Source organism: Musa acuminata, chromosome BXJ1-5, assembly GCF_036884655.1.
Source record: "Musa acuminata AAA Group cultivar baxijiao chromosome BXJ1-5, Cavendish_Baxijiao_AAA, whole genome shotgun sequence".
NCBI classification, from domain to species: domain Eukaryota; kingdom Viridiplantae; phylum Streptophyta; class Magnoliopsida; order Zingiberales; family Musaceae; genus Musa; species Musa acuminata.
Window position 1 is genome coordinate 26205249 of NC_088331.1, and position 26924 is coordinate 26232172.

At 40.0% G+C, this 26924-nt stretch overlaps 1 protein-coding gene across 1 annotated transcript; it reads left to right on the plus strand.

Moving 5' to 3' along the window:
* The first annotated feature begins 21387 nt into the window (after positions 1 to 21387).
* Positions 21388 to 25877, plus strand: LOC135675038 (uncharacterized). Its single transcript, XM_065185297.1, has 2 exons — positions 21388 to 21947; positions 24276 to 25877. Exon 2 carries the CDS (start codon positions 24281 to 24283, stop codon positions 25610 to 25612), a length of 1332 nt encoding a protein of 443 aa, XP_065041369.1. The 5' UTR covers positions 21388 to 21947; positions 24276 to 24280; the 3' UTR covers positions 25613 to 25877.
* The last annotated feature ends 1047 nt before the right edge of the window (positions 25878 to 26924 follow it).

Consider the following 26924-nt stretch of genomic DNA (forward strand, 5'->3'; position numbering starts at 1 on the left):
AAGACTGAGCTTGGTGAATGCATCACCTGGCAGAGCTCGAGACTGAGCTCAGGCTGATGCACCTCTCTGCCAGAGCTCGAAGACTGAGCTCGGTGGTTGCATCGCCTGGCAGAGCTCGGAACTTGAGCTCTGGCGGTGCAACCTCTTGGCTGGGGCGGTTGCACCTCCCAACCCCACAGCCCAGGCGGTTGCACCTCCTGGCTGGGGCGGTTGCACCTCCCAACCCCACAGCCCAGGCGGTTGCACCTCCTGGCTGGGGCGGTTGCACCTCCTGGCTAGGGCGGTTGCACCTCCTGGTGCAATCAGGGTCCGAATGGTTCACTCCATTCGGCCCACTTTGAATCTTTTCAGGGGCCCAATTGCCCCAAGATTAAGCTAATGGGATCACCTCCCATTTTCATGCTTAATCATCATGCTAACTACGATTAACTCTTAAGACAACTTCTGCAGCTTTGCTCCGATGCGTCAATCGCTTCTTCCGGCGAGTTTCCGGCCAACTTCCGTCGATCAACCGATAACCCTCGGTGATCCTTCTGCGGACATCCGGCATACTCTTGGACTTTGCGACGATCCACTTGGCGAGTTCCGACGAGCTTCGCTTGGCAAGCTTCTGGACTTCTCGGATCTGTTCTCGCTGAACCTCCGACGACCGTCCGAACTTCCGTCGAACTCTCGAACTCCCAACGTGATCCTGATCTTGACTCCGGCGCAACACCTGCTGCTTGTCTTACTCTTATCGTAGTTAATCCTGCACACTTATCTCAACACATAGATTAGATAACAAATGACAATTGACTTCATCATCAAAATCCGAGATTCAACAGGTTGAAATCTGGTAGTGTTAGCACCGGCGTCGTCGTCATGGCTGCCTTAAGTTTGTTGAAGGCAACGGAGGCTCTGTCCGACCATTGGAAGACATCTTTTTTCAAAAAGGAAGTAAGTGGTGCACTGATCTCTCCATAGTTTTTCACGAACTTGCAGTAGTAGCCTGTTAAACCCAGAAAGCCATGTAACAATTTTATGTTCCTCGGGGTCAGCCAATTTTGCATTGCTCCAATTTTGAAGGGGTTTACTGCCACACCTTCCTCTGATATGATATGCCCAAGATATTCCACCTTCTTTTGAAGAAAGTAAAAATTCATAGTGGTTATTGTGTGTTCAAAAGGTGGTTTTCGGTATGTCTTCTTCGCATACTCGTATTTGATGATACCCGGATCGAAGGTCCAGCTTTGTGAAGATTTGTGCTCCCTTTCATCTTGCAACTCATCTACTACTGGAATAGAGTATTTATCCTTGATGGTTATGCCATTGAGATTTCGGTAATCAACACATAATCGCCATATTCCATCCTTCTTTCGTATGAGGAGCACCGGTGAAGAGTAGGGGCTACAACATGGCCGAATAACTCTTGTTTTGAGCATATCTTTTACAATCCTTTCTATTTCATCCTTCTGGAGATGTGGATACTGATATGGCTGAGCATTTGCTGGAGATTGGCCTGGAAGAATCGTTATACAATGATCATGCCGACGAGTAAGAGGTAGGTTGCGTAGTTCATCAAATATATCTGCTCAAGTTGTACCAAAAAGCCACTGCATGCTTTATGCAAAACCTTCTTCATTTGGTGTGTGCAAATCATCGTTACGTCGCCCCCACGTTTCCAGTGCAGTATCACCTGTTTCTCCTTACTGTAAAATTTCATAATTAGTTTCATAAAATTCCAAGAAAAATCACCTAATGTTGTCAACCATTTAATTCTGAGCATGGCCTCATGATCATCAAGAGGGAGAAGGAAGAAATCTGCAATTATCTCTTGGTCCTGCAGCAATAGTTTCTCCTACGGGCGCCTACGATCACACTTCAAAATCCGTCTGTCGGTGACCTTAACATCAAACCTGCAACGATTTTCGATAGGTAATTCCATTCGGATAGCAACCTTACTGTTTAGGATATTATTAGTGCTGCCCGTGTCGATGAAAACAATGATCAGTTGTTGTTTGAGAAGGCCTCCAACTTTCATCATTTGCGGGTTTGAGTAGCCGGCTAGTGCATGTACCGTAACTTCGGTTGGTTGTGGCTCTTCTTCTAAATCTTCTTCTTTATGTTCAATGATCTCTTCTGGATGTTCAATGACCTCTTCTTATACAGGTTCAATGATAAAAAGTCTCCCTTTACTACAGCGATGCTCATGGCTCCACGGCTCATCGCAATGCCAACATAACCCCTTCGCAGATCGCTCCTGAAGCTCTTCTCTTGTCAACCTTTTTGGTGCAGGGACTCGGTCAACAGTAGGGGGGGCTAAGGGCTTCAATATTACTGGTTGAGGAGTGAACCTAGTCCTTCGAGCTTCATGGTTCAATTGCTCCTCTTGATGTTGTGCGAAAGAGATGGCTGCCATAAGCGTGTACGGTTGTCGCGCTTTAACTTCTCCTCGGATCTCCGGCTTCAAGCCCTCAATAAAGGTCCTCAATAGCTATTTTTGAGACCAATCAAGAGTTTGATTAGATAACCTTTCAAACCTAGTTTGGTATTCCTGAATGGTGGAGGTTTGTCGGATCTTTGCTAGTTGTCCGTCAATATTCTCGTAATCGGTTGGTTTGAAGCGGATCAGCAGTCCTTCTTTGAATTGTTGCCATGAAAGGACTCCATAAGTATGTTCAAACCAGTCAAACTACTGTATAGCATCCCCTTCAAGATGTATAGCTGCAATTTTCACCATAGATGCATCCGCGGTTTTGTGGTACCGAAAATATCGCTCCGCGTGCAAGATCCAACCAATCGGGTCTCCTTCTTCCCATCTAGGGAAGTCCACCCTTATGCGTGGATAGTTGGGATCGATCATAGAGCCTCCCCTCCCTTGGAACTCATCTCTTCGGGCCTGGTGCGATTGGGCAAAGCTCTCTCCGTGATATGATTTTTTCGGGCTTAGTAGTCGGCCCAATCTGAGTTCGGTAAAGAGCGTCTGAATCTTATCCTCCATTCGCGCCTCCAAGGCTTCGAATTTAGCATCGATTGCCTCCTTAGATGCTATAGTATATGCCTCCAAATTTATGATGTTAAGATCTCTCTTTTGTTGTCAGGTTAAAGGCATGTATAGGTTGAGAGAAGTGATGGTCGAAAGGGTTGGTGGATCAGTGGATGTAGGCTACGATTTAGGCTTGTTTTGTGGCTATTTTGGATGCAGTTTGAGGGTGTGGTTTGGTGGAGTTTTAGGGCTGTGGATGAAAGTTTTGGATCTGTGGTAGATGGCAGCAAAGGTTTGAGAGAAATCAGTGGAAGTTGCAGCAAGTATGTGCTGTCTTGTAAGAGCAGAATCGTCGTCGAAGAAACAGCGGTTTCTCGACGTAATTTCCACCAAAAACTTGAGAGAATTGAGGAGGGAATTGATAGCAAAATCACAGTTTATATGACAGCAAGGATGACTAATTTAATCAAGAAAATTTCGGTAGTATAATAGCAAGGAAATTGGTGCAAGTTGCCATAGCAGAATTCTCGTCGAAAAATTTCAGCAGTTTACGATGAAAATTTATAGCAACACAAAAATCGGTTTTAGAGATGAATACCTCAATAGATCAATCTTAGATAGAAGCCAAGATGATCTATAAAGTGTATAAGAAATTTCATTCAAAAAAGATTGCAAATAGATGGCAACAATAGATTTTTAAGTATAGCAGATTGGACGTAAAAGATCAGAAGTTTATATTGAGAATTTTTTGATGAAACAAAAGGAAAATCTACTATTAGGAAGTGTCAAAGCTATCATAAAAATTTCGTAGAGATTTGGATAGAAACAACGTAGTATCAAGATCAAACAATCAGTGCTATGTGGCTGAAATTTTACGGTGCAGATTTTCAAGTATAGCAGATTAGATGTAAAATATCAATGGTTTATATTGAGAAATTTTTAACAAAACCAAAGGGAAATCTGTTGTTAGGAAGTGTCAAAGATGTCATAAAATTTCGTGGAGATTTGGATAGAAAAAACATAATAGCAAGATCAAACAGATAGTGCTATACGGTTGGAATTCTGCAATGTATCTTTCGTCGTAGAGATGAAAACTTTATGACGAAAAGTTTATGCAGCAATATAGGAATAATTTTTTTGGGATTTTCAAATAAAGATAACTAAATTGCAGCAGTAGTAAGGTAGAAAACCAGAACCTGTTGCAATTCACGGGGAGATCAAAGGATGATCCGTGGTGGTGGAGATGATGGCGGAATTCGACGATGATCTTTTAAGCAATTGTGAGAATTGCTTTGGACGGTTGTGGAGGGTTGATGGATGGCTGTAGAAGGGCAGCGAGATGCCAAGAACGCTGCTCTGATACCAGGTGTTAGAACCCTTGCAGATTCTAAACTTGGGGTTGATCTCTTTTAGGGGATCGGCCTCCTTGGAACTCTATAGGGGTTCCTCCCTCCAAGTTGCTGCTCAAAGGCTGCAGAAAAGATTCATCTATTGCTTATGAAAAGAGGAGGAATACATGACTATTTATAGGGCTTCTAAACCCTAACTCCTAATAGGACTCATACTTAAGACTCTTACTTCTAACCAACTCCTAATAGGACTCCTACTCAAGACTCCTATTCCCTTACAACTCCTAATTCTTCTCTAAGAAAAAACCTCCTACATGAATATCCCTCTCAATTAGGACTCTCCTAACTAGAGTCATAACAGAATGTCCCTCTCAATTAGGACTCTCCTAGCTAAAGTCCTAACAGTTTTACATGAATGTCCCTCTCAATTAGGACTCTCCCAACTAGAGTCCTAACAATAGGATCCAATAATTTAGGGGCTTATTGGATATCCAATAAGATAGGGGCTTCGGCGGATATCTCATATCCAAACCTCTACTCATCACAATGCCTACCATATTTGTGTGACCCTCTAGTCCCAATATCGAACTGGCCATGAGTCATACCTGTCAGAACTCCTTCTAGCTCTCGAGTATACAAGACACCAGTCTGTCCAGTTATCTCGATATCCCTCTCGAGTAACCTATGACTGGGATTATTTAGGATCTGTGTTTAAAGACGAATCGATCTCATTATCGTGGTTTCATAACGATATGATTCCTATTACATAGATCCAAGGACATCAAAATATATGCATGCTTATATACAATAGTCAATAGAAAGTGATAAAATGTCAAAAATGTAATAAGCACAAAAAAAAAAGGCTGTGTGTCAAGTCACACAAGCCATCACTCATGTGATTGGCTTGTAGGACACTTATGACTAGTAATCTCCCACTTAACCTAAAGCCAATTACCTATATATCTGAACCCCATCATACCCCTATCATGCTCAAAGACAATATGAGATAATGGCTTAGTTAGTGAATTTGCAATGTTATCTTTGGATGAAACTCTTTCCACTGCTACATCTCCTCGGGTTATGATCTCTCTAATCAGGTGGAACCTTCTCGGAATATACTTAGATTCCTGATGAGACCTGGGTTCCTTCACTTGAGCACTCGCCCTATTATTGTCACACTATAAGGGAATCAGCTCATTGCTACCTAGCACGACTCCTAGATCTATGATGAACTTCTTTATTATACTCCCTCTTTTATTGCCTCTACCACAGCAATGTACTCTACCTTCATGGTCGAGTCAATAGTACTATCTTGCTTGTAATTTTTTCAACACACTACTCCTCCATTCAAGTAAATTCGACTTGTTATCATCGACATCAAACTAAAAACTCGAGTCTGCGTAGCCTTCAACCCTAAGGATACTACCTCTATATATTAGTAAAAGACCCTTAGTCCTTCTCAAGTATTTAAGGATATACTTTACTATTTTTCAGTGCTCTAAGCTTGGATCCACCTAATACCTGCTTATGACACTCAAAGCATGCACTATATCAAGCCTAGTACACAGCATGGCATACATGATAGATCTTATCGATGAGGTATAAGGTATCCTATCCATGTTCACTCTTTCTTCAAAAGTCTTTGGGGACATACTCCTAGAAAGCGATATCCCATGTCTCATCGGTATGAGACCTCTCTTAAAATTTTTCATGCCAAACCTTTTAACAATAGTGCTTATGTACCTGGATTGGGACAGGCCAAGCATCCTCTTATATCTATCACTATAGATCTGAATCCCTAAGATATAGGATGCTTTCCCTATATCCTTCATAGAGAAGTGTCTAGACATGAATCCCTTGGGCAGTCCTTGGATACGAATCCCTTAACTGTATCATATACACCACCTCCTCGAGGTTGCCATTGAGGAATGTGATTTTCACGTCCATCTGCCAGATCTCATAATCATAGTGTGCTGCAATAGCCAAAAGAATTCGGATGGATTTTCGCATAGCTACAGGTGCGTCATAGTCAACACCTTACCTTTGACGATACCCCCTAGCCACTAGCCTTGGTTTATAGGTCTATACCTTTCCATCTACTCTGATCTTCTTCTTAAAGATCCACTTGCAACCGATAGGTACAATACCCTCGGGCACATCAACTAGATTCCAAACCTTGTTAGAGTACATGGAATCTATCTTAGAATTCATGACTTCTTGCCACTTCCCAGAGTCTATACTCATAATAGCCTCCTCGTAGGTCTGAAGATTAATATTCTCAACATCCTCTCCTCCAATATGTCCCACATATCTCTCAAGAGGATAGGATATTCTGTCGAACCTATATAAAGTTGGAACTTACGTGTTAGGTACCTAAATAGACTCAGGTTGTAGAGTGGTGCTTGAGCTAGGTTCTCTAACCTCGCTCAACTCTATTATGCTCCCACTATCTCTACCAGGAATGTGTTCTTTCTCAAGGAATACTGCTCTCTTGGCTATAAAGACTTTTCTAGTCCTCGAGATGATAGAAATAATACCCATAAGTTTCCTTAGGGTATCCCATGAACTAGAATCGCTCCATCCTTAATTCCAATTTATTAGGGTTATGTCTTTTAATGTAGGTAGGGCAGCCCCAAATCTTAACAACCTTAAGATTAGGCTTCTTCCCTTTCCATATCTCATATGGTGTAGACACTACCGACTTAGCTAGAACTCTGTTCAGAAGGTAAGTTGTGGTCTTTAGAGCATATCCCCAGAATGAGATGGGTAGGTCAGTGAAACTCATTATGGACCGTACCATATCTAACAATGTACGATTCCTCCTTTCAGATACACCATTTAGTTGAGGTGTATAAAAAAGTGTCCATTGTGATAGAATCTCATAGTCCTTGAAGAACTGGATAAACTTTGTACTTAAGTACTCACCTCCTCGATCTGATCGAAGAGTCTTGATACTCTTTCTAGTCTTGTTCTCCACTTCATTCTTATACTCTTTAAATTTCTCAAAGGCCTCGGACTTGTATTTTATTAAGTACACATATCCATACCTTGAGAAATCATCAGTATAAAAGTAGGAGTAATCACCAATGACATGAGTTGACATGGGTCCACATACATCACTATGTATGAGTTCCAACATCTCAGTGGCTCTTTCTCTAGTTCCACTAAAGGGAGAGTTTGTTAGTTTTCCACGAAGGCAAAGCTTATAAGTTGCATATGACTCATAGTCGAATGGATCTAGATATCTATCCTTTAACAACTTTTGAATCCTTTCCTCATGGATGTGACCTAGCCTACAATGCCACTAGTATGCATTGTTCACCTCATCTCGTATCCTTTTGGACACACTTATGTTCATGATATATGGAGCAATATTTAACATAATCAAACTATTATGTAATATTCCTCTCGCCAATCGCCTTAGTTTTGTCATAATCTACAACAAATCATAAATGTGATAAGTAATACTAGTATCCAATACCAATGCACTATCACAAAAAATTAACAATTGGAGATTGATCATGAATATACCTGAAGCTTCTTCAAGCTTCTGTTTAGCCCTCTCTGCAAGGTACTCTTTGTAGTTCCTCTTCTAGTGCCCATCTTTTCTGCAGTGGAAGCACTGGCCTTTGTCCTATACCGGGTCTTTCTTAGCAACCTTTGCTTTACCTGGTCTGCCCTTCCTTACCCTTCTTAAGGGATTTTTCTGCTTTTCTTTTCTTTCTAGTCTTACCATTGTAGAGAACTGGCTTCTCTTTCTTGATAGTGCTCTTTGCCTCCCTCAACATATTAAGGAGCTCTAGGAGAGTCACCTCATGCTTATTCATAATAAAATTTATTATGAACTGTGAAAAGGAATCTTGTAGGAACTGAAGCACAAGATCCACACACAGGTTATCCTCTAGGACCATTCCTAGACCTATGAGTTTCTCTATCCACTCAATCATCTATAGGATATGGTTCTAAACTAGTGTCCCCTTAGTCATCCTAGTATGAAATAGGCTCTTCGATATCTCATATTATTGAGTCCTTCTCTATTTCTCAAACAGTTTGTGGACTTATAGGAGAATTGATCTGGCATCTATCTTTTCATGTTGTCTCTGCTACTCAGGAGCCATGGAGCCCAACATGTAATACTGAGCAAGAGTTGAGTCATCAATGTACTTCGTGTAGCAAGTGATCTCATCCTCACTTGCCCCTTCCTCGAGCGTAGGCATCATTGTATCAAGGACATACGTGATTTTCTCCATCGTGAGAACAATTCAAAAGTTATGGAGCCAATCTGTATAATTTGGACCAATGAGACAGTTGACATCAAGTATGCCACGTAAGGGATTTAAAAGCGATATTTTTTGAAATAAAGTTGTAGCAGAAATAAATAACATGCAGACTTTATAAAAAATTAAATAATCAAGATATAGACTTCTATCTTAATATGCTCCCACTATTTTACTAGTGAGTCACGCGACACCCTTAGCACATGAAACAGAAGTCTCTAACAATCTTCTAGTGGGGATCGGGATCCAATCAACGTTTTAGTGTAACCTCGAGGGACTCGACTAATCTCACTAAGCCCAAAAGGTAGGTAACTCTTGCCGATCATAACTCATTGTGATTCCCATCCTATTCAGCCTTCGAATCACCATGGTCTCGAGAGACTCGACCAACTATGATGTTCGGTTAAGTCAACACCATCATTAGAAGATGAGTCTGATTCGATGATATACGCTCGAGGGACTCGACGAAATATACCATGTCCTCAGGTCACTGGTGACATATCTATGTCGTAGGTAAGATAGCGAATCACGATATAAGTGAGCCTCGAGGGACTCGGCCAACTTAACCTACACTGAGAATCGGTCCCTACCTATTACAATGGAAGGCCATGTGGTTAATCTAATTGCCTCACGTTTACCGACTTAATATTGTCGAGAGAGGGATTTCTTTGATTTGGTCTTCTAATATGAGATGTCACACACATATATATTTAATATATATCTACATCGCATGTATATATATATGTGTATATATTTATATATATATGTATATACATATACATATATATATATGTATATGCATATATATGTATATACATATATATATATGTATATGTATATATATGTATATGTATATATATGTATATGTATATATATGTATATATATATATACATATATGTATATATATATATACATATATATATATATATATATATATATATATATATATATATGTGTGTATATGTGTATGTATATACATATATATATATATATACATATATATATATACATATATATATATATATACATATATATACATACATATACATATATATATAAACATATATATATATATACATATATATATATACATACATATATATATATACATAAATATATATATATAGTAGGTGTATAAACAATCACACATCACATGAGCAATTACACCATATGATCATAGACCACAACCTAATGTGATCAGGCCCGAACTAGTGGGCCTAATCACTCACATCAAGATTTTTGCTTGCAGTAGTGCATCGGTTCCGTCAGCTTCTTGACACATCTCCATGCATTACGACCATCCGTCTCGTGGGTCCCACTATGTTATTACAACTTAATCATAGGCATGCAGGCCCGACAATAAATGAGAAATATAATGGAGGCTCGCAGGCCCCAATAATAATAATCACAAGTACACATATCACACGGTCAATGATCATCCATCCACACATTATACATCACATGAATAAATCATCAATATGTAGGACTATTAGATAATAATAAAATAATAATCAATTAAATCTTTTAATTAATTAATATTTTCTAAAATCAGAGATATGTAGGGAATTTTTTGAATTATGAAGGGTATTTTTATATTTTGGATAGAAAAGAGAAACATGGAATTTCTAAAATTTTAAGCGGCAAAACTATCCTTTTATCTAAAAACCCTAACCCTCTCCCCTTCTGTGTTGTCGCCGCCATCGCCACCCTATCGGCTGCGGCCAATGCAGGGGGACCCCGCGGGTGGCGCCGCCCTTGTAGGTGGGCGCCACTGTGGGTGCAACAACCGCAGGTGCCGCAGCCCCATGGCACCTCTGCCCTCAAGCACAGTGCCCGAAAGCGGCTGGCTGCTGCTTGTCGACCACCTGCATGTTGAATCTCATATTTTGATGATGAAATCAATTGGCAAATTATTTGATCTAAGTGTTGAGATAAGTGTGTTGAGATAAGTGTGCAGGATTGATTACGACAATAGTAAGGTGTAGTAAAGCAGATGATGAGCCAGAGTCGAAGACTCAGATGATATACCGGGAGCTCGCTAAGAGTTCATCATCATAAGATCACTAGAAGCACGCTAGAAGATTCGTCGAAAGCTCGTCGGGAGATCATTGGAAGCATGCTGGAAGACTAGCCGAGAGTTGGTCGAGAGTTCGCTAGAAGCTCATTGGAAGACTCGCCGAGAAGTTCATCGTGTTGGGAAATCATTGGGGGGCGACATCATATGCGCAGCAGAAGAACAAGAAAACAAAAATCCCCGATTCCCAAAAAGATGTTCGTCGTCGTGCGAAGATGGGTGCGCAAAATCCGCAAAACACAAAACTGCGTATAGAGATTGTGTTACCTAGGGTGATCGTATATCCCTGTTTCCTTGCAGATCCTTAGGAGAGGGTGAAGGAGGTCAAGCGTCCTCCTCTCTAGCGGTGATCCACATAGCAGGGTTGCAACGACGCTCCTCAAAACTCCAGGCCTACTATGAGGTGGAGAGGGAGAGGAGAATAGGAAAGGCAAGCAAAGACTCTAGCCTATGAGGCTGTGAATCCCTCCTATTTATAGAGATCCCGTGTCAAACCCTAATGGGTCCTTCCCTAGTGGGTATTGGATCTGCATCCAATAAGACAAGGGCTCCATCGGATATCTCATATCCGAACCTCTACTCATCGCAATGCCTACCATATGTGTGTGACCCTCTAGGCCCAATATCGAGCTGGCCGTGAGTCATACCTATCAGAACTCCTTCTAACTCAGTGAATTATTATCTTTGTAATAATTCACTCGACTCATCGACTACGGACGTACTAGGCCACTACGCCGTAGTCCCCAGACGATACAGGGGAATCCAATCCATTGGACCTATCTGTCCTCAGTTACCATATACCTATAGTCCCTCATCCATCTAGTATCCCAAAGACCGTATATCGAGCATGGTGTTGTCAGACCCATACGGTTTCCACTCGAGTCTCTCTCTAATCAGATTCTCCCGGAGAACTCTTTCTCTCTCACCCCGAATGACCCTGGCCAGGGATTTGTCTGAGCAAGAACACATGGGATATTCCTCTCATGACGCCGAGAGTGGATGATCCTCTATCGACACTCAATAGCCCTCGTAAGGTCGACTACCACTCCCAATGACCAGCTGTACTAGATCTGGGACAGCCAAACCTATAAGTCTGGTATCAAAGAGTGGAGCACTCATACAAGACATCCTTGGTGTCTCAAGTCTAAGGACCAGATACACCACTAGGACTACGGAATCGCTATCTGACAATAAGGCATCATCAACCATCCAGCATTCCGTAAGCGGATCAATCAGTGAACTCATTCTCCAATGAGCACCTGTACTGTATCCCTAGTGTCCATACATGAGCAGCTATGAGACTAGCTGCATCCATCAAATGGACGGGTATACAGCACACCAGTCTATCCGGTTATCACGATGTCCTTCTCGAGTAACCTATGATCGGGATTATTTAGGATATGTGTTTGAAGGTGAATCGATCTCATTATCGTGATCGTATCACGATCCGATTCCCATTGCACAAATCCAAGGACATCACAATATATATATGCATTTATGCAATAGTTATAGAGTGATATACGCCAAAATATAATAAGCAAAAAGATTCTGTATCAAGTCACACGTGCCATCACTCACGTGATTGGCTTGCTGGGCACCTATGACTAGTAATCTCCCACTTGACCTAAAGCCAATCACCTATGTGTCTGATCCCCATCAGACCCATGTGATGCTCAAAGACAAAATGAGACAACGGCTTTGTTAGTGGACCTGCAATGTTATCTTCAGATGGAACTCTTTCCACAGCTACATCTCCTCGGGTTACGATCTCTCTAATAAGCTGGAACCTCCTCAAAACACTTCTGATGAGACTCGGGTTCCCTTATTTGAGTAATCGCCCCAAAGTTATCGCAATATAAGGAAGTCGACTTCTCGCTATTCGGAACGACTCCCAAATCTGTGATGAACATCTTCACCCAGACGCCCTCCTTTGCTGCATCTGATGCAGCAATGTACTCCACCTCTGTAATATCCCTCACTTTTGAAAATTATTAATAAAGATTTATTTATAAATCGGAGGACCTATATGTAAATATAGAAATTTCAAGGACTAAACTATTAAGTTGTAAAAAGAAAAAATAAAGAAAACCGAAAATTTCGGTTTTATCCCACTACCTCCCACGCTCTCTCTGTTTCTTCGAGTCTCTGTTTCTTCGAGAAACAGAGAGAAGCGATGGGGCGAGGGGAGAAGAAGAAGAGAAGTAGAGGGAGAAGAGAAGAAGAGGGAAAAGAAGAGAGGAGGAAGAGGGAGAAGAGAAGAAAAGAAGAAGAAGAGAGGGAAGATGGAGAGGAGAGTGAGAGGCAGCAGCAGCAGCTAGGGCTGCTGCACCTCTGTTTCCTGCAGGTGGAAAAAGAGGAGAGGATGTGTGGGGCGTTGGGGAGGAGAAGGGAAGAAGAAGAAGAAGAAGAGAGGAGGATAGCTGCGGCAAGGCTGCAGCGAGGAGGTGTGTGGCGTTGGGGAGGAAAAAAAGGAAGAGGAGAAGAAGAGAAGGAGAAGAAGAGGGAAAAGAGAGGGAAGAGGGAGAGGAGCGAGAGGTGGCAGCAGCTAGGGCTGCAGCACCTCTATTTCCTGCAGGTGGAAACAGAGGAGAGGTGTGGGGCGTTCGAAAAGGAGAAGAAGAAGAAGAGGAAAAGAAGAGGAAGAGGAAGCAGGAGAAGAGGTTGTGATACCTCTGTTTCCTGCAGAGGAAACAGAGGAGGGAAGTAGAAGAGGAGAAGAAGAAGAGAAGGGAAAGGAGGATGTACGACTGCGGCGGTGGAAGCTGCAGCTGGAAGAGAAGGAGAGGAAGAGATGGTGAGGAAGAAGAGAAGAAGTAGAAGCGGGTGAAGAGGTGGCACCTCTGTTTCCTGCAGGAGGAAACAGAGGAAAGGAGGTGCTGTTCATCGGGGAGAAGAAGGGGAGGAAGGAGAAGAAGAGAAGAAGAAGAAAGGAAGGAGGAGGAAGAGGAGAAGGGAAAGAAGTAGCTGCGGCTGCGGTTGTGGCAGCTGCAGTTGTGGCAGGGAAAGAGGAAGAGGAAGGAAGAAGGTAAGGGGAGGAAGAAGAGAAGGGGAAGAGAAGGGGCTGCGGCTGCTGCGATGGCAGCTGCAGTTGGAAGAGAAGAAGGAGAGGAAGATGAGTAGGGGAGGAAGAAGAGGTTGTGGCCGCGGTTGAGACTGCGACTGCAACCGTGCAGTTGGGAAAGAAGAGAAGGAAAGAAAGAAGAAGAGAAAGGAAAAGGGAAGAAGAGAGGAAGAGGAGAAGGAGAGGCAGCAGTGGTAGTGGTAGCTGCAGTTGGAAGAGAAGGAGAGGAAATAGAGCAGGGGAGAAAGAAAAGGCTGCGGCTGTGGTGGCTGCGGCCATGGTTGCGACTGCGACTGCGGCAGTTGCAGCTGGGAAAGAAAAGAAAGGAAAGGAAAGGGGGAAAAAGGGGCTGCGGAAGGGATTGTGGCCACAGCGGCAGCGACTGCGTATGCAGCAGCTGTGTCTGCGAAAGAAGAGGAGGAAGGAAGGTAGTGCGGTGGAAGGGGCTGCGATTGTGGCAGCTGCGTTTGGGAAAGAAAAAGAAGGAATGAGAGTAAGAGAGAGCAGGTGACTGTGCCTCGATGTTCGACACGTGGTGTAGTTGCGAAGAAAGGAAGAAAACGGGAGCACAAAATGAAACAGAGAGAGGACAGGAAGGAAAAGTAGAAGGATTTGGGCTAGCACCTTCTTTGGATCTTCGGATTGAAATCTTTGAAAGGCAAGTTTGTAACACCCCTCATGTCCGAATGTTCGTATAAATTTTTGAGAATAATGTAAGCATCTATTTTAATTGACAAAAGAAATAGAGTATGGATTAGAGGTAACTTATTTTTAAGATTTGGGAGATCTGTTCAAAAAAAAAAAAAAAGAATCTGAGGACCTATATGTAAACCCTAAGGACCTAATCGTGAATATGATAAAAACAAGGACTAATCTGCAAAATGCACCAAATGACAAATCCCACCGCTTAAGCTTCTCTGCCTTCGTTCTTAAGGAAGCAGGGAAGGCAGCTCGTGGGTGATCAGGGAAAGAAAGAAAGAAAGAAAAATAAGAAGAAGAAGAAGAAGAAGAGAAACAAAAATTGGGGCTTTTGGGGTTCTTGCTTTAATCTTTTCACTTCGGGTCAAAATTTTCAAAGGAAAGTGTTCTTACCCCATCCTACAGAAGTATTAGACTCTGTTTTTATGTTGATTCAAAATAAATTGGAAGATTTCTATTTAGAAACTGATATGTCTCTCTTTGGACTTAAAACCATGGATTCTGAAATATTTTCGGTATACTGACTCCTATACACTGTTTCGGATATAAGTTTTAGCACAAAATGTGAATTCAGGCAGGAACTATTTTGTTTGTAATTAGACTGTTATATCTTTCTTTTGACACCAATTTTGTAGAATTTGGACACAGAATACTTACCCAAACATTTTTTTCAAATGAGACTATAGACGCTATAAAACAGAGTTCAAGATTTCTGACCTATCGATACTAAAATGCCTATAACTCCTTGTTGAAAATTCTGATTTGTACCAAACTGATTTTATTTGAAACTAGACTTTAAAATCTTTCGTTTGACTTATAATTTGAAAATTTTGGAATTCAATTTCCAACCCTATTATCTGTTGAGTCCGACCCTATAAATTCTGCAAAACAGTGATTGTGATTTTGACCTTGTGTTACCAAATCAGAGGTAACTCGGTGTTGGGAACCCTGTTTCATATGAAATCTGTTCCATCCGAATATAGATTGATATATGGTTCGACCATAGTTTTCTTATGGGTATTGGAGCATAATTGTTATTCTGAAATATTTGTTTGATGTGCCACTGGAATTCTGTCCGAAATCGAGCTTTGGTCGATTTCGCGTATTCTGTTCCATTCCTTTGGATACTTGAATTCGTCCAGCCTTCTTATTTGAATTGAGCTAACTATAATTGGATTCCCTGTACACTCTTGCTTCCATTTTCCTTTCTAAAATGAATACATTTGTGAGAGATTTGTGTCCTTGCGTCATTTGTTCTTAAAAAAGACACATGTAAGCTTCGTTGTTCCGCGTGTGCTTCCGATATATGCTACTTATTGTTGAAACTGCCCTTTTGTACTCTGGTGTGTGGGATTGTCTGGACCTTTGCCAGAAATGGTAAAGGGTATACGCTATTTGCCCGCTATGTGGGGTCCCGTTATGTGGGATATTCTGGACCTTTGCCAGAAATGGTAAAGGTTATGCGCTTGTTGCCCGCTATGTGGGTATGTGATTAGAGCCTGCGATGCTCTACCGGTCCCCTTTGACTTCACCTAGACGTGGGTGGATGGAGCTCCCAAACGTGGGAGACTTTTGTCAGGTGGTCATTTAGAAATGGATGAATCACATTCTAACTGAGATCCCACTAAACCCTCTATATGTTTGATATGATTGCAACGTCAAGGACGACGTTTGAGCTCTTGTACGATATGTGTACCTATATGCTCTAAAATGCTTCATTCACTGATGATTTTGCTTTGAAATGTTCCATATGCCGTTGATATGCTTCGAAACATTTTATATGCCATTGATAAGCTCCGATATGTTTCCTTTGTTTCTGATATGCTCCAAATTACTCTATGCTCCATCTGTCAGGAACCAAATATGCATGATTTAAAGGACAAATTGTGATTCTACTCCTAATGATATTATGTCTACGAAATCGTATATTCTGCTTTGTGTTTTGAAACTGTATCTCTTTGGGAATTGTACTATTTTGATATGGATATGTTAGTCACTTGCTGAGCTCTTTATGCTCACCCCATTTGTTGATAAAATTTTCAGGATAGCGTATCGCTTGCTTAAATGTTAAGAATGGGCTGAGGCAGTGGAAAGTTTAGAAGACGTTGGGCAGAACTTTTGTTAGCATATATGTAGTTGTGTATAAGCTACCTTGCATCTAATGAAATGTGACTATGAATCTAAACCTGTGGATTTTGTGTAAGTTAATGGATCCCTCATGTATAGGGTTTTGGAATGTTAAATTAAATTCGTGTAATGATATGAACTTATGGTAAATCGATGATTGTGGTGACTGCATAGAATTCCCCACTTGTGGATTTACACTGTGGTTTTTATTTTGATGAGTTGAGTTCAGATTGTATGAATTATCGAGTGATGTGTGCTATATTTATGAATTGCACAGGGTTATGAATTGGTAGATTATAGAAGTGAAAATTTTGATCTGAATGTTTTCTTAGTGACCTCAAATGTGTGTTCGGATCCAGGGTTAGTTGTGATGAAAATTTTAAATATTATCGATATATTTTGTGGGGGCGTGACAAAGGTGGTATCAGAGCATGATTTGAGAATCACTAAGAATATTTTCTTTATTTGAGGTTTATTGACTGTCATTAGAGATTGATCAAAGAAAATGTTCTTTTGATGTTTTAGGAAGCGAGGATGACGAGATCATCTGATTCTCCTGTTGCATCTACTGCTGATCAATTGAGTGATATTATGCGGACTTTGGAGACTATGGCACAAGTGATGCAACAACAACAACAACCTGTCCAATAAGGAAATAATGATGGGACAGAGACATGAAACCAGACGGGGTTGGGAATTGGACAGTTTAAGAAGCTTAGTCCTCCTAGTTTCAGTGGTGAGTCTGATCTAATGGTGGCGGAACGATGGATGATGCAGATAGAGAAAATATTTGATGCCTTAAGTTACTCTAATGAACGAAAGGTTTTTCTTGCCACCTTTATGCTGGAAGGAGAAGCTGAACACTGGTGGAGAATGATTAAGAGGATGTCTGAAATCAAACATGAGCCAATGACTTGGAAGTTATTTCAAGAAAAGTTTAACGACAAATATTTTTCAGATTGCATGAGAGAGCAAAAAGAATTGGAGTTCTTGAATCTTATCTAGGGAAGTATGACGGTTACAAAGTATGAATCTAAATTCACTAAGCTCTCCAGGTTTGCCACACATATGACTGATGATGAATCCAGAAAGGCAAGAAGGTTTGAAAGGGGATTGCGGCCAGCAATAAGAAGCTGAATGTCAGCTTTAAAATTACAAACATATGCTGATACGGTGGAAAGAGCTTTGAAAATTGAAAGAGACATGGAGGAAATTCAAGAAATCATTGGCAAGGACAAAAGGGACAAATTTACTGGCAAAAGCAGGAGAGAAAATGAATATGAAGCTAGTAACAAGAGGTTTAAGACATCTGGATTTGAGAAAAGGAAACCATTGGGGAGGACTCAGTTATGTGCAAAATGCGGATTAAATCATGAAACAAGTCGGTGTTTTCGGGTGATTGGAGCATGTTTTGGTTGTGGAAAGCTAGGTCATCAAATAAGAGATTGCCCACTGAATAGGAAGAAAGAGCCACTGTCTCCTAGACCCTCAGTCCATGCTAGAGTGTACGCTATCACTGAATAAGATTCTAAAGCTTCTAAATCAGTGGTGGAAGGTATTCTTCATGTTTCTAAAAGAAATGCAAAAGTTTTGTTTGATCCCGGCTCCAACTTATCTTTTGTCTCACAATACTTTGCTTGTCACTTGGATATTCTACCTAAACCCCTAGATTAAATGTTATATATAACAACTGCTGTTGGAGATTCATTGGCTACAAACTTGGTCTACCCATCTTGTTTGATCTCTATTGGAGACCACGAACTCCTTACTGATTTGATTCTCCCAGAGATCCAGGGTTTTGATATTATACTTGGCATGGATTAGTTATCTTCTCATCACGCTAGTATTGATTGTAACAAAAAAATAATTATTTCTGCATACCAGATCAGCCTATATTTTTCTTTGAGGGCATTAAGCATGATTTGCCTCCTTGCTTGATATCAACACTTCAAGTTTATCGTCTTATGCAGAAAGGTTGTTTTTGTTATATGGTGTGTGTAAAGGAGCATTCAAATCAGGAAACCCACCTAGATGAAATTTCAGTGGTCAAAGAATTCCCTGATGTATTTCCAGATGACTTGCCTGGTTTACCTCTAGATAGAGAGGGTGAATTTGCTATTGATCTAGTTCCCAGTACAACCCCAATATCTAAGCCTCCCTACAGAATGACACCACTCGAGCTAGAAGAGTTAAAGAAGCAAATACAAGAATTATTAGATAAGGGTTTCATACGACCCAGTGTATCTCCATGGGGTGCTCCGGTACTATTAGTGAAGAAGAAGGATGGAACATTGAGGCTTTGTATTGATTATAGACAGTTGAATCAGGTGACCATCAAAAACAAATATCCCATACCTAGAATTGATGATTTGTTTGATCAACTGCAGGGTGCACAAGTATTCTCTAAGATTGACCTGAGGTCAGGTTACTATCAGTTGAAGATCAAGGAGGAGGATATTTCAAAAATAGCTTTCAGAACTCGATATGGTCATTATGAATTCTTAGTGATGCCTTTTGGTCTGACAAATGCCCCTGCAGCTTTTATAGAACTAATGAATAGGATATTTCAACCGCTTTTGGATATCTGTGTAATTGTATTTATTGATGACATATTGGTGTATTCAAAGAGTAATCAGGAGCATGAGGAACACTTGAGAGATGTATTGTCCATACTAAGAGAAAAGAAGTTATATGCGAAGTTCAACAGATGTGAATTTTGGTTGAATGAAGTTGCTTTCTTAGGTCATGTGATTTCAGGGGAGGGTATATCTGTTGATCCAAAGAAAATAGAAGCTATAGTTGAATGGGAAGTACCAACAAATGTAACAGAGGTTAGAAGTTTCGTGGGCATGGCAGGTTATTACAGGAGATTTGTGGAGGGATTTTCTCGAATTGCTCAACCTCTCACCAAACTCACTAAGAAGAATATGAAATTTGTATGGGGTGATGACTGTGAGCAAAGCTTTCAAGAGTTAAAAAGAAGATTGACTAGTGCCCCTATTCTCACTATTCCAAGTGGTAGTGAGGGATTTGTAGTTTATACTGATGCTTCAAGAAAGGGCCTAGGATGTGTTTTGATGCAGGAAGGGAGAGTAATTGCTTATGCTTCTAGGCAACTTAAAGGTTATGAATTGAATTATCCAACTCATGATTTGGAATTGGCAGCAATTATTTTTGCTCTAAAGATTTGGAGACATTATTTGTATGGTCGATAGTTTGAAATCTTTACTGATCACAAGAGTTTAAAATATATTTTCACTCAGAGAGAGTTAAACATGAGGCAGCGAAGATGGATAGAACTTCTGAAGGATTATGATTGTGCCATCAGTTATCACCCGGGCAAAGCCAATGTTATAGCTGATGCACTTAGTAGGAAATCTACAAGTTTTATGGCTAGTCTGGTTGTGAAGCAATGGAAGTTATTAGAAGAAAATTTTGATTTGAAAGCTTTGAGGAAAGAGCAAGACTCGATGATATTGATGGCCTCCATTCAAATGCAATCCGATCTTATTCAACAAATTAAGGAAGGACAATTACGAGATCCACATTTAATCTACTTGAGGAATGAAGTAGAAAAGGAATTGAAGCCACAATTTCAAGTTTCAAAGGATGGTCTATTGAGATTTGGGGAGAGTGTATGTGTACCAAATGAACCAGATATCAAGAATCAAATCCTAAAGGAAAGTCATACTTCAAAGTACACCATACATCCTGGGAGCACTAAGATGTATAGAGATCTTCAAAGTCATTATTGGTGGGAAGGCATGAAGAAGGAAATTGCAATGTATGTTTCAAAATGTTTGACTTGTCAGCAAATCAAAGTAGAACACCAAAGACCTGGAGGGTTGTTACAACCTTTAGATATTCCTGAATGGAAATGGGGATGCATTACTATGGATTTTGTTTCAGGACTACCTAGAACCTCTAAAAAGCATGATGCTATTTGGGTTATCATTGATAGGTTAACAAAATCTGCACATTTCCTACCGATTAATATGACTTATTCGCTTGATAGACTTGCAGATTTATATGTTAATGAAATAGTAAGACTTCATGGTATTCCAAAGGAGATTATCTCTGATAGAGACTCCAGATTTCTCTCTAGATTCTGAAGAAGATTGCAGGAGTCGATGGGCACTAAAGTTAAGTTTAGTACTGCATATCATCCTCAGACTGATGGTTAGTCAGAAAGAACAATTCAAACACTTGAGGATTTGCTTAGAGCCTATGTTATGGATTGGAAAGGTGAATGGGATAAGGATATTTCACTTGTTGAGTTCACGTATAATAATAGTTATCATTCAAGTAATCAGATGGCTCCTTATGAAGCTTTATATGGGCGAAAGTGCATAACACCTATATGTTGGGAGGAAGTTGGTGACAGAAAGCTGTTAGCACCGGACAAGGTACAAGAAACTACCGAGAAAATTCAAGTTATAAGAAAAAGGCTAAAAACTGCTCAGAGTCGTCAAAAGAGTTATGCCGACAATAGAAGGCGAGATATTGAGTTTGAAATCGGAGATTTTGTATTCTTAAAAGTCTCCCCTTCCAAAGGCATTATAAGGTTTGGGAAGAAAGTAAAATTAAGCCCAAGATTTATTGGACCTTTTGAGGTTCTTGAGAGGGTTGGTTCTGTCGCTTACAGGATTGCCTTACCACCAGCATTGAGCCATGTCCATGATATATTTCATGTCTCGATGATTAGAAAGTATATGTATGACCCTTCTCACATCATTAAGTATGAGCTGGTGGAGATCGATAAAGATTTATCCTATGTGGAAGAGCCTATTCAGATTATTGATAAGAAAGAAAAAGTTCTAAGGAATCGGGTCATTCCACTGGTTCAAGTAATTTGGAGACATCATTCTAGAGCGGAGACAACTTGGGAGCTAGAAGAGGAAATGAAAAAGGTGTATCCTCGTCTTTTCATCGAATAGAGGTACGATAAATTTAGAGGACTAAAATTTTCTTTTAAGGGGGGGAGAGTGTAACACCCCTCATTTCCGAATGTTCGTATAAATTTTTGAGGATAATGTAAGCATCTATTTTAATTGACAAAAGAAATAGAGTATGGATTAGAGGTAACTTATTTTTAAGATTTGGGAGATCTGTTCAAAAAAAAAAAAAAAGAATCTGAGGACCTATATGTAAACCCTAAGGACCTAATCGTGAATATGATAAATACAAGGACTAATCTGCAAAATGCACCAAATGACAAATCCCACCGCTTAAGCTTCTCTGCCTTCGTTCTTAAGGAAGCAAAGAAGGCAGCTCGTGGGTGATCAGGGAAAGAAAGAAAGAATGAAGAAGAAGAAGAAGAAGAGAAACAAAAATTGGGGCTTTTGGGGTTCTTGTTTTAATCTTTTCACTTCGGGTCAAAATTTTCAAAGGCAAGTGTTCTAACCCCATCCTACAGAAGTATTAGACTCTGTTTTTATGTTGATTCAAAATAAATTAGAAGATTTCTATTTAGAAACTGATATGTCTCTCTTTGGACTTAAAACCATGGATTCTGAAATATTTTCGGTATACTGACCCCTATACACTGTTTCGGCTATAAGTTTTATCACAAAATGTGAATTCAGGCAGGAACTATTTTGTTTGTAATTAGACTCTTATGTCTTTCTTTTGACACTGATTTTGTAGAATTTGGACACCGAATACTTACCCAAACATTTTTTTCAAATGAGACTATAGACGCTGTAAAACAGAGTTCAAGATTTCTGACCTATCGATACTAAAATGCCTATAACTCCCTGTTGAAAATTTTGATTTGTACCAAACTGATTTTATTTGAAACTAGACTTGAAAATATTTCGTTTGACTCATAATTTGAAAATTTTGGAATTCAATTTCCAACCCTATTATCTGTTGAGTCCGACCCTATAAATTCTGCAAAACAGTGATTGTGATTTTGACCTTGTGTTACCAAATCAGAGGTAACTCTGTGTTGGGAGCCCTGTTTCATATGAAATCTGTTCCATCCGAATATAGATTGATATATGGTTCGACCATAATTTTCTTATGGGTATTGGAGCATAATTGTTATTCTGAAATATTTGTTTGATGTGCCACTGGAATTCTGTCCGAAATCGAGCTTTGGTCGATTTCGCGTATTCTGTTCCATTCCTTTGGATACTTGAATTCATCCAACCTTCTTATTTGAATTGAGCTAACTATAATTGGATTCCCTGTACACTCTTGCTTCCATTTTCCTTTCTAAAATGAATACATTTGTGAGAGATTTGTGTCCTTGCGTCATTTGTTCTTAAAAAAGGCACATGTAAGCTTCGTTGTTCCGCGTGTGCTTCCGATATATGCTACTTATTGTTGAAACTGCCCTTTTGTACTCTGGTGTGTGGGATTGTCTGGACCTTTGCCAGAAATGGTAAAGGGTATGCGCTATTTGCCCGCTATGTGGGGTCCCGTTATGTGGGATATTCTGGACCTTTGCCAGAAATGGTAAAGGGTATGCGCTTGTTGCCCGCTATGTGGGTATGTGATTAGAGCCTGCGATGCTCTGCCGGCCCCCTTTGACTTCACCTAGACGTGGGTGGATGGAGCTCCCAGACGTGGGAGACTTTTGTCAGGTGGTCATTCAGAAATGGATGAATCACATTCTGACTGAGATCCCACTACACCCTCTATATATTTGATATGACATCCAGAGTTTTGGTGAGTTATTTCTGTTCATACTCTGGATAAGATTGATATAATTGCAACGTCAAGGACGACGTTTGAGCTCTTGTACGATATGTGTACCTATATGCTCTGAAAGGCTTCATTCACTGATGATTTTGCTTCGAAATGTTCCATATGCCGTTGATATGCTTCGAAACATTTTAATTGCCATTGATAAGCTCCGATATGTTTCCTTTGTTTCTGATAAGCTCCAAATTACTCTATGCTCCATCTGTCAGGAACCAAATATGCATGATTGAAAGGACAAATTGTGATTCTGCTCCTAATGATATTATGTCAACGAAATCGTATATTCTGCTTTGTGTTTTGAAACTGTATCTCTTTGGGAATTGTACTATTTTGATATGGATATGTTAGTCACTTGCTGAGCTCTTTATGCTCACCCCGTTTGTTGATAAATTTTTCAGTATAGCGTATCACTTGCTTAAATGTTAAGAATGGGCTGAGGTAGTGGAAAGTTTAGAAGACGTTGGGCAGAACTTTTGTTAGCATATATGTAGTTGTGTATAAGCTACCTTGCATCTAATGAAATGTGACTATGAATCTAAACCTGTGGATTTTGTGTAAGTTAATGGATCCCTCATGTATAGGGTTTTGGAATGTTAAATTAAATTCGTGTAATGATATGAACTTATGGTAAATCGATGATTGTGGTGACTGCATAGAATTCCCCACTTGTGGATTTACACTATGGTTTTTATTTTGATGAGTTGAGTTCAGATTGTATGAATTATCGAGTGATTTGTGCTATGTTTATGAATTGCACAGGGTTATGAATTGGTAGATTATAGAAGTGAAAATTTTGATCTGAATGTTTTCTTAGTGACCTCAAATGTGTGTTCGGGTCCAGGGTTAGTTGTGATGAAAATTTTAAATATTATCGATATATTTTGTGGGGGCGTGACAGAGGTGGTATCAGAGCATGATTTGAGAATCGCTAAGAATATTTTCTTTATTTGAGGTTTATTGACTGTCATTAGAGATTGATCAAAGAAAATGTTCTTTTGATGTTTTAGGAAGCGAGGATGACGAGATCATCTGATTCTCTTGTTGCATCTACTGCTGATCAATTGAGTGGTATTATGCGGACTTTGGAGACTATGGCACAAGTGATGCAACAACAACAACAACCTGTCCAACAAGGAAATAATGATTGGACAGAGACATCAAACCAGACGGGGTTGGGAATTGGACATTTTAAGAAGCTTAGTCCTCCTAGTTTCAGTGGTGAGTCTGATCCAATGGTGGCGGAACGATGGATGATGCAGATAGAGAAAATATTTGATGCCTTAAGTTACGCTGATGAACGAAAGGTTTTTCTTGCCACCTTTATGCTGGAAGGAGAAGCTGAACACTGGTGGAGAATGATTAAGAGGATGTCTGAAATCAAACATGAGCCAATGACTTGGAAGTTATTCCAAGAAAAGTTTAACGACAAATATTTTTCAGATTGCATGAGAGAGCAAAAAGAATTGGAGTTCTTGAATCTTATCCAGGGAAGTATGACGGTTACAAAGTATGAATCTAAATTCACTGAGCTCTCCAAGTTTGCCACACATATGACTGATGATGAATCTAGAAAGGCAAGAAGGTTTGAAAGGGGATTGCGGCCAGCAATAAGAAGCCGAATGTCAGCTTTAAAATTACAAACATATGCTGATACGGTGGAAAGAGCTTTGAAAATTGAAAGAGACATGGAGGAAATTCAAGAAATCATTGGCAAGGACAAAAGGGACAAATTTACTGGCAAAAGCAGGAGAGAAAATGAATATGAAGCTAGTAACAAGAGGTTTAAGACATCTGGATTTGAGAAAAGGAAACCATTGGGGAGAACTCAATTATGTGCAAAATGCGGATTAAATCATGAAACAAGTCGGTGTTTTCGGGTGACTGGAGCATGTTTTGGTTGTGGAAAGCTAGGTCATCAAATAAGAGATTGCCCACTGAACAGGAAGAAAGAGCCACTGTCTCCTAGACCCTCAGTCCATGCTAGAGTGTACGCTATCACTGAACAAGATTCTAAAGCTTCTAAATTAGTGGTGGAAGGTATTCTTCATGTTTCTAAAAGAAATGCAAAAGTTTTGTTTGATCCCGGCTCCAACTTATCTTTTGTTTCACAATACTTTGCTTGTCACTTGGATATTCTACCTAAACCCCTGGATTATATGTTATATGTAACAACTGCTGTTGGAGATTCATTGGCAACAAACTTGGTCTACCCATCTTGTTTGATCTCTATTGGAGACCACGAACTCCTTTCCTATTGCAAGCTTTCTAATCTTTCCTATTGCAAGTGTCTTGATCTTTCCTTACCGCAATTTTACCGTTACATTTGTTTTGAATATGAGGAACTTTGAATTGTTCTAGCCTTTCATTTGATATATCTCCTGTTTAGACGTAACGATTCGAATCTATGCAACTTCTGATATTCTGACCCTTCTACTTTGTTATGGCTATAACTTCATGTATTGACCTCTGATTTGGACAAAACTTATTTGATCAGAATATAGACTCATAAACCTTTGTTTTGATAGCTTATTTTAAGAATTCGGAGTAAGTGTGTCTTCCCAAACTTCTGTTTCAAATGAGCCTACAGATTCTGCAAAACAGGGATCGTAATTTCTGACCTTTTGATACTAAACTGCTTATAAGTCCCTGTTGCAAACATTGATTTACTCAAAGCTTATTTCATTAAAAACCAGACTCATAGATCTTTCTTTTGATATATGGATTGAAAGATTTGGAATCCAAACACCTGCCCAGTTACTTGTTGAATCTGACATTATGAATTCTGCCAAACAGAGATTTTGTTCTACGACCCTTGTTTACCAAATTATTTGTAACTCTCTCTATTGGATAGTTCAATTCATATGAAGCCTGTCTTATCTGAAAGTATAATCCAATGATATATTTCTGAGTCAATTGGAGCACGATTGATAGTTTGAATCATTTGTTCAATGTGCCTCTTGTATTCTGCTAGAAATCGAGCTTTGGTCGATTTCTAATATTCTGGTTTCATTCCTTTGGAAATTGATATCCTTTAACTTTCTTATTCAATTGAGCTTTATAATACTACTCTAAATTCTTGTATGCTCTTGTCCTTAAAGTTTTTTGCATTCTTGAAAACTATTGTGTAACGTTTAAGCTATATCTTATTGACTTCTATAGGCACATGTATAACCCATGATTTTGCATTTGCTTTCGATGTGTGCCTATTCTAGTTTCATTCCTTTGGATATTGAATTCTTCTAACCTTCTTATTTGAATTGAGCTAAATATGATTGCTTGGATTCCCTGTATACTCTTGCTTCCATTTCATTCCTAATATGAATACATTTGTGAGAGATTTGTTCCTTGCAGCATATTGTCTTGAAAAGGCACATGTACGTTTTGTTGTTCCGCATGTGCTTCCGATATATGCTACTTACTGTTAAAACTGCCCTCTTGTACTCTGGTGTGTGGGATTGTCTGGACCTTTGCCATAAATGGTAAAGGGTATGCGCTTATTGCCCGCTATGTGGGGTCCCGCTATGTGGGATATTCTGGACCTTTGCCAGAAATGGTAAAGGGTATGTGCTTAGAGCTTGCGCTGCTCTGCCGGCCCCCTTTGACTTCACCTAGACGTGGGTGGATGGAGCTCCCAATCGTGGGAGACTTTTGTCAGGTGGT

Bases quoted from the DNA above. Each gene is read 5' to 3' on its own strand.
- LOC135675038 (XM_065185297.1), top strand. From the start codon at position 24,281: ATGACGAGATCATCTGATTCTCTTGTTGCATCTACTGCTGATCAATTG.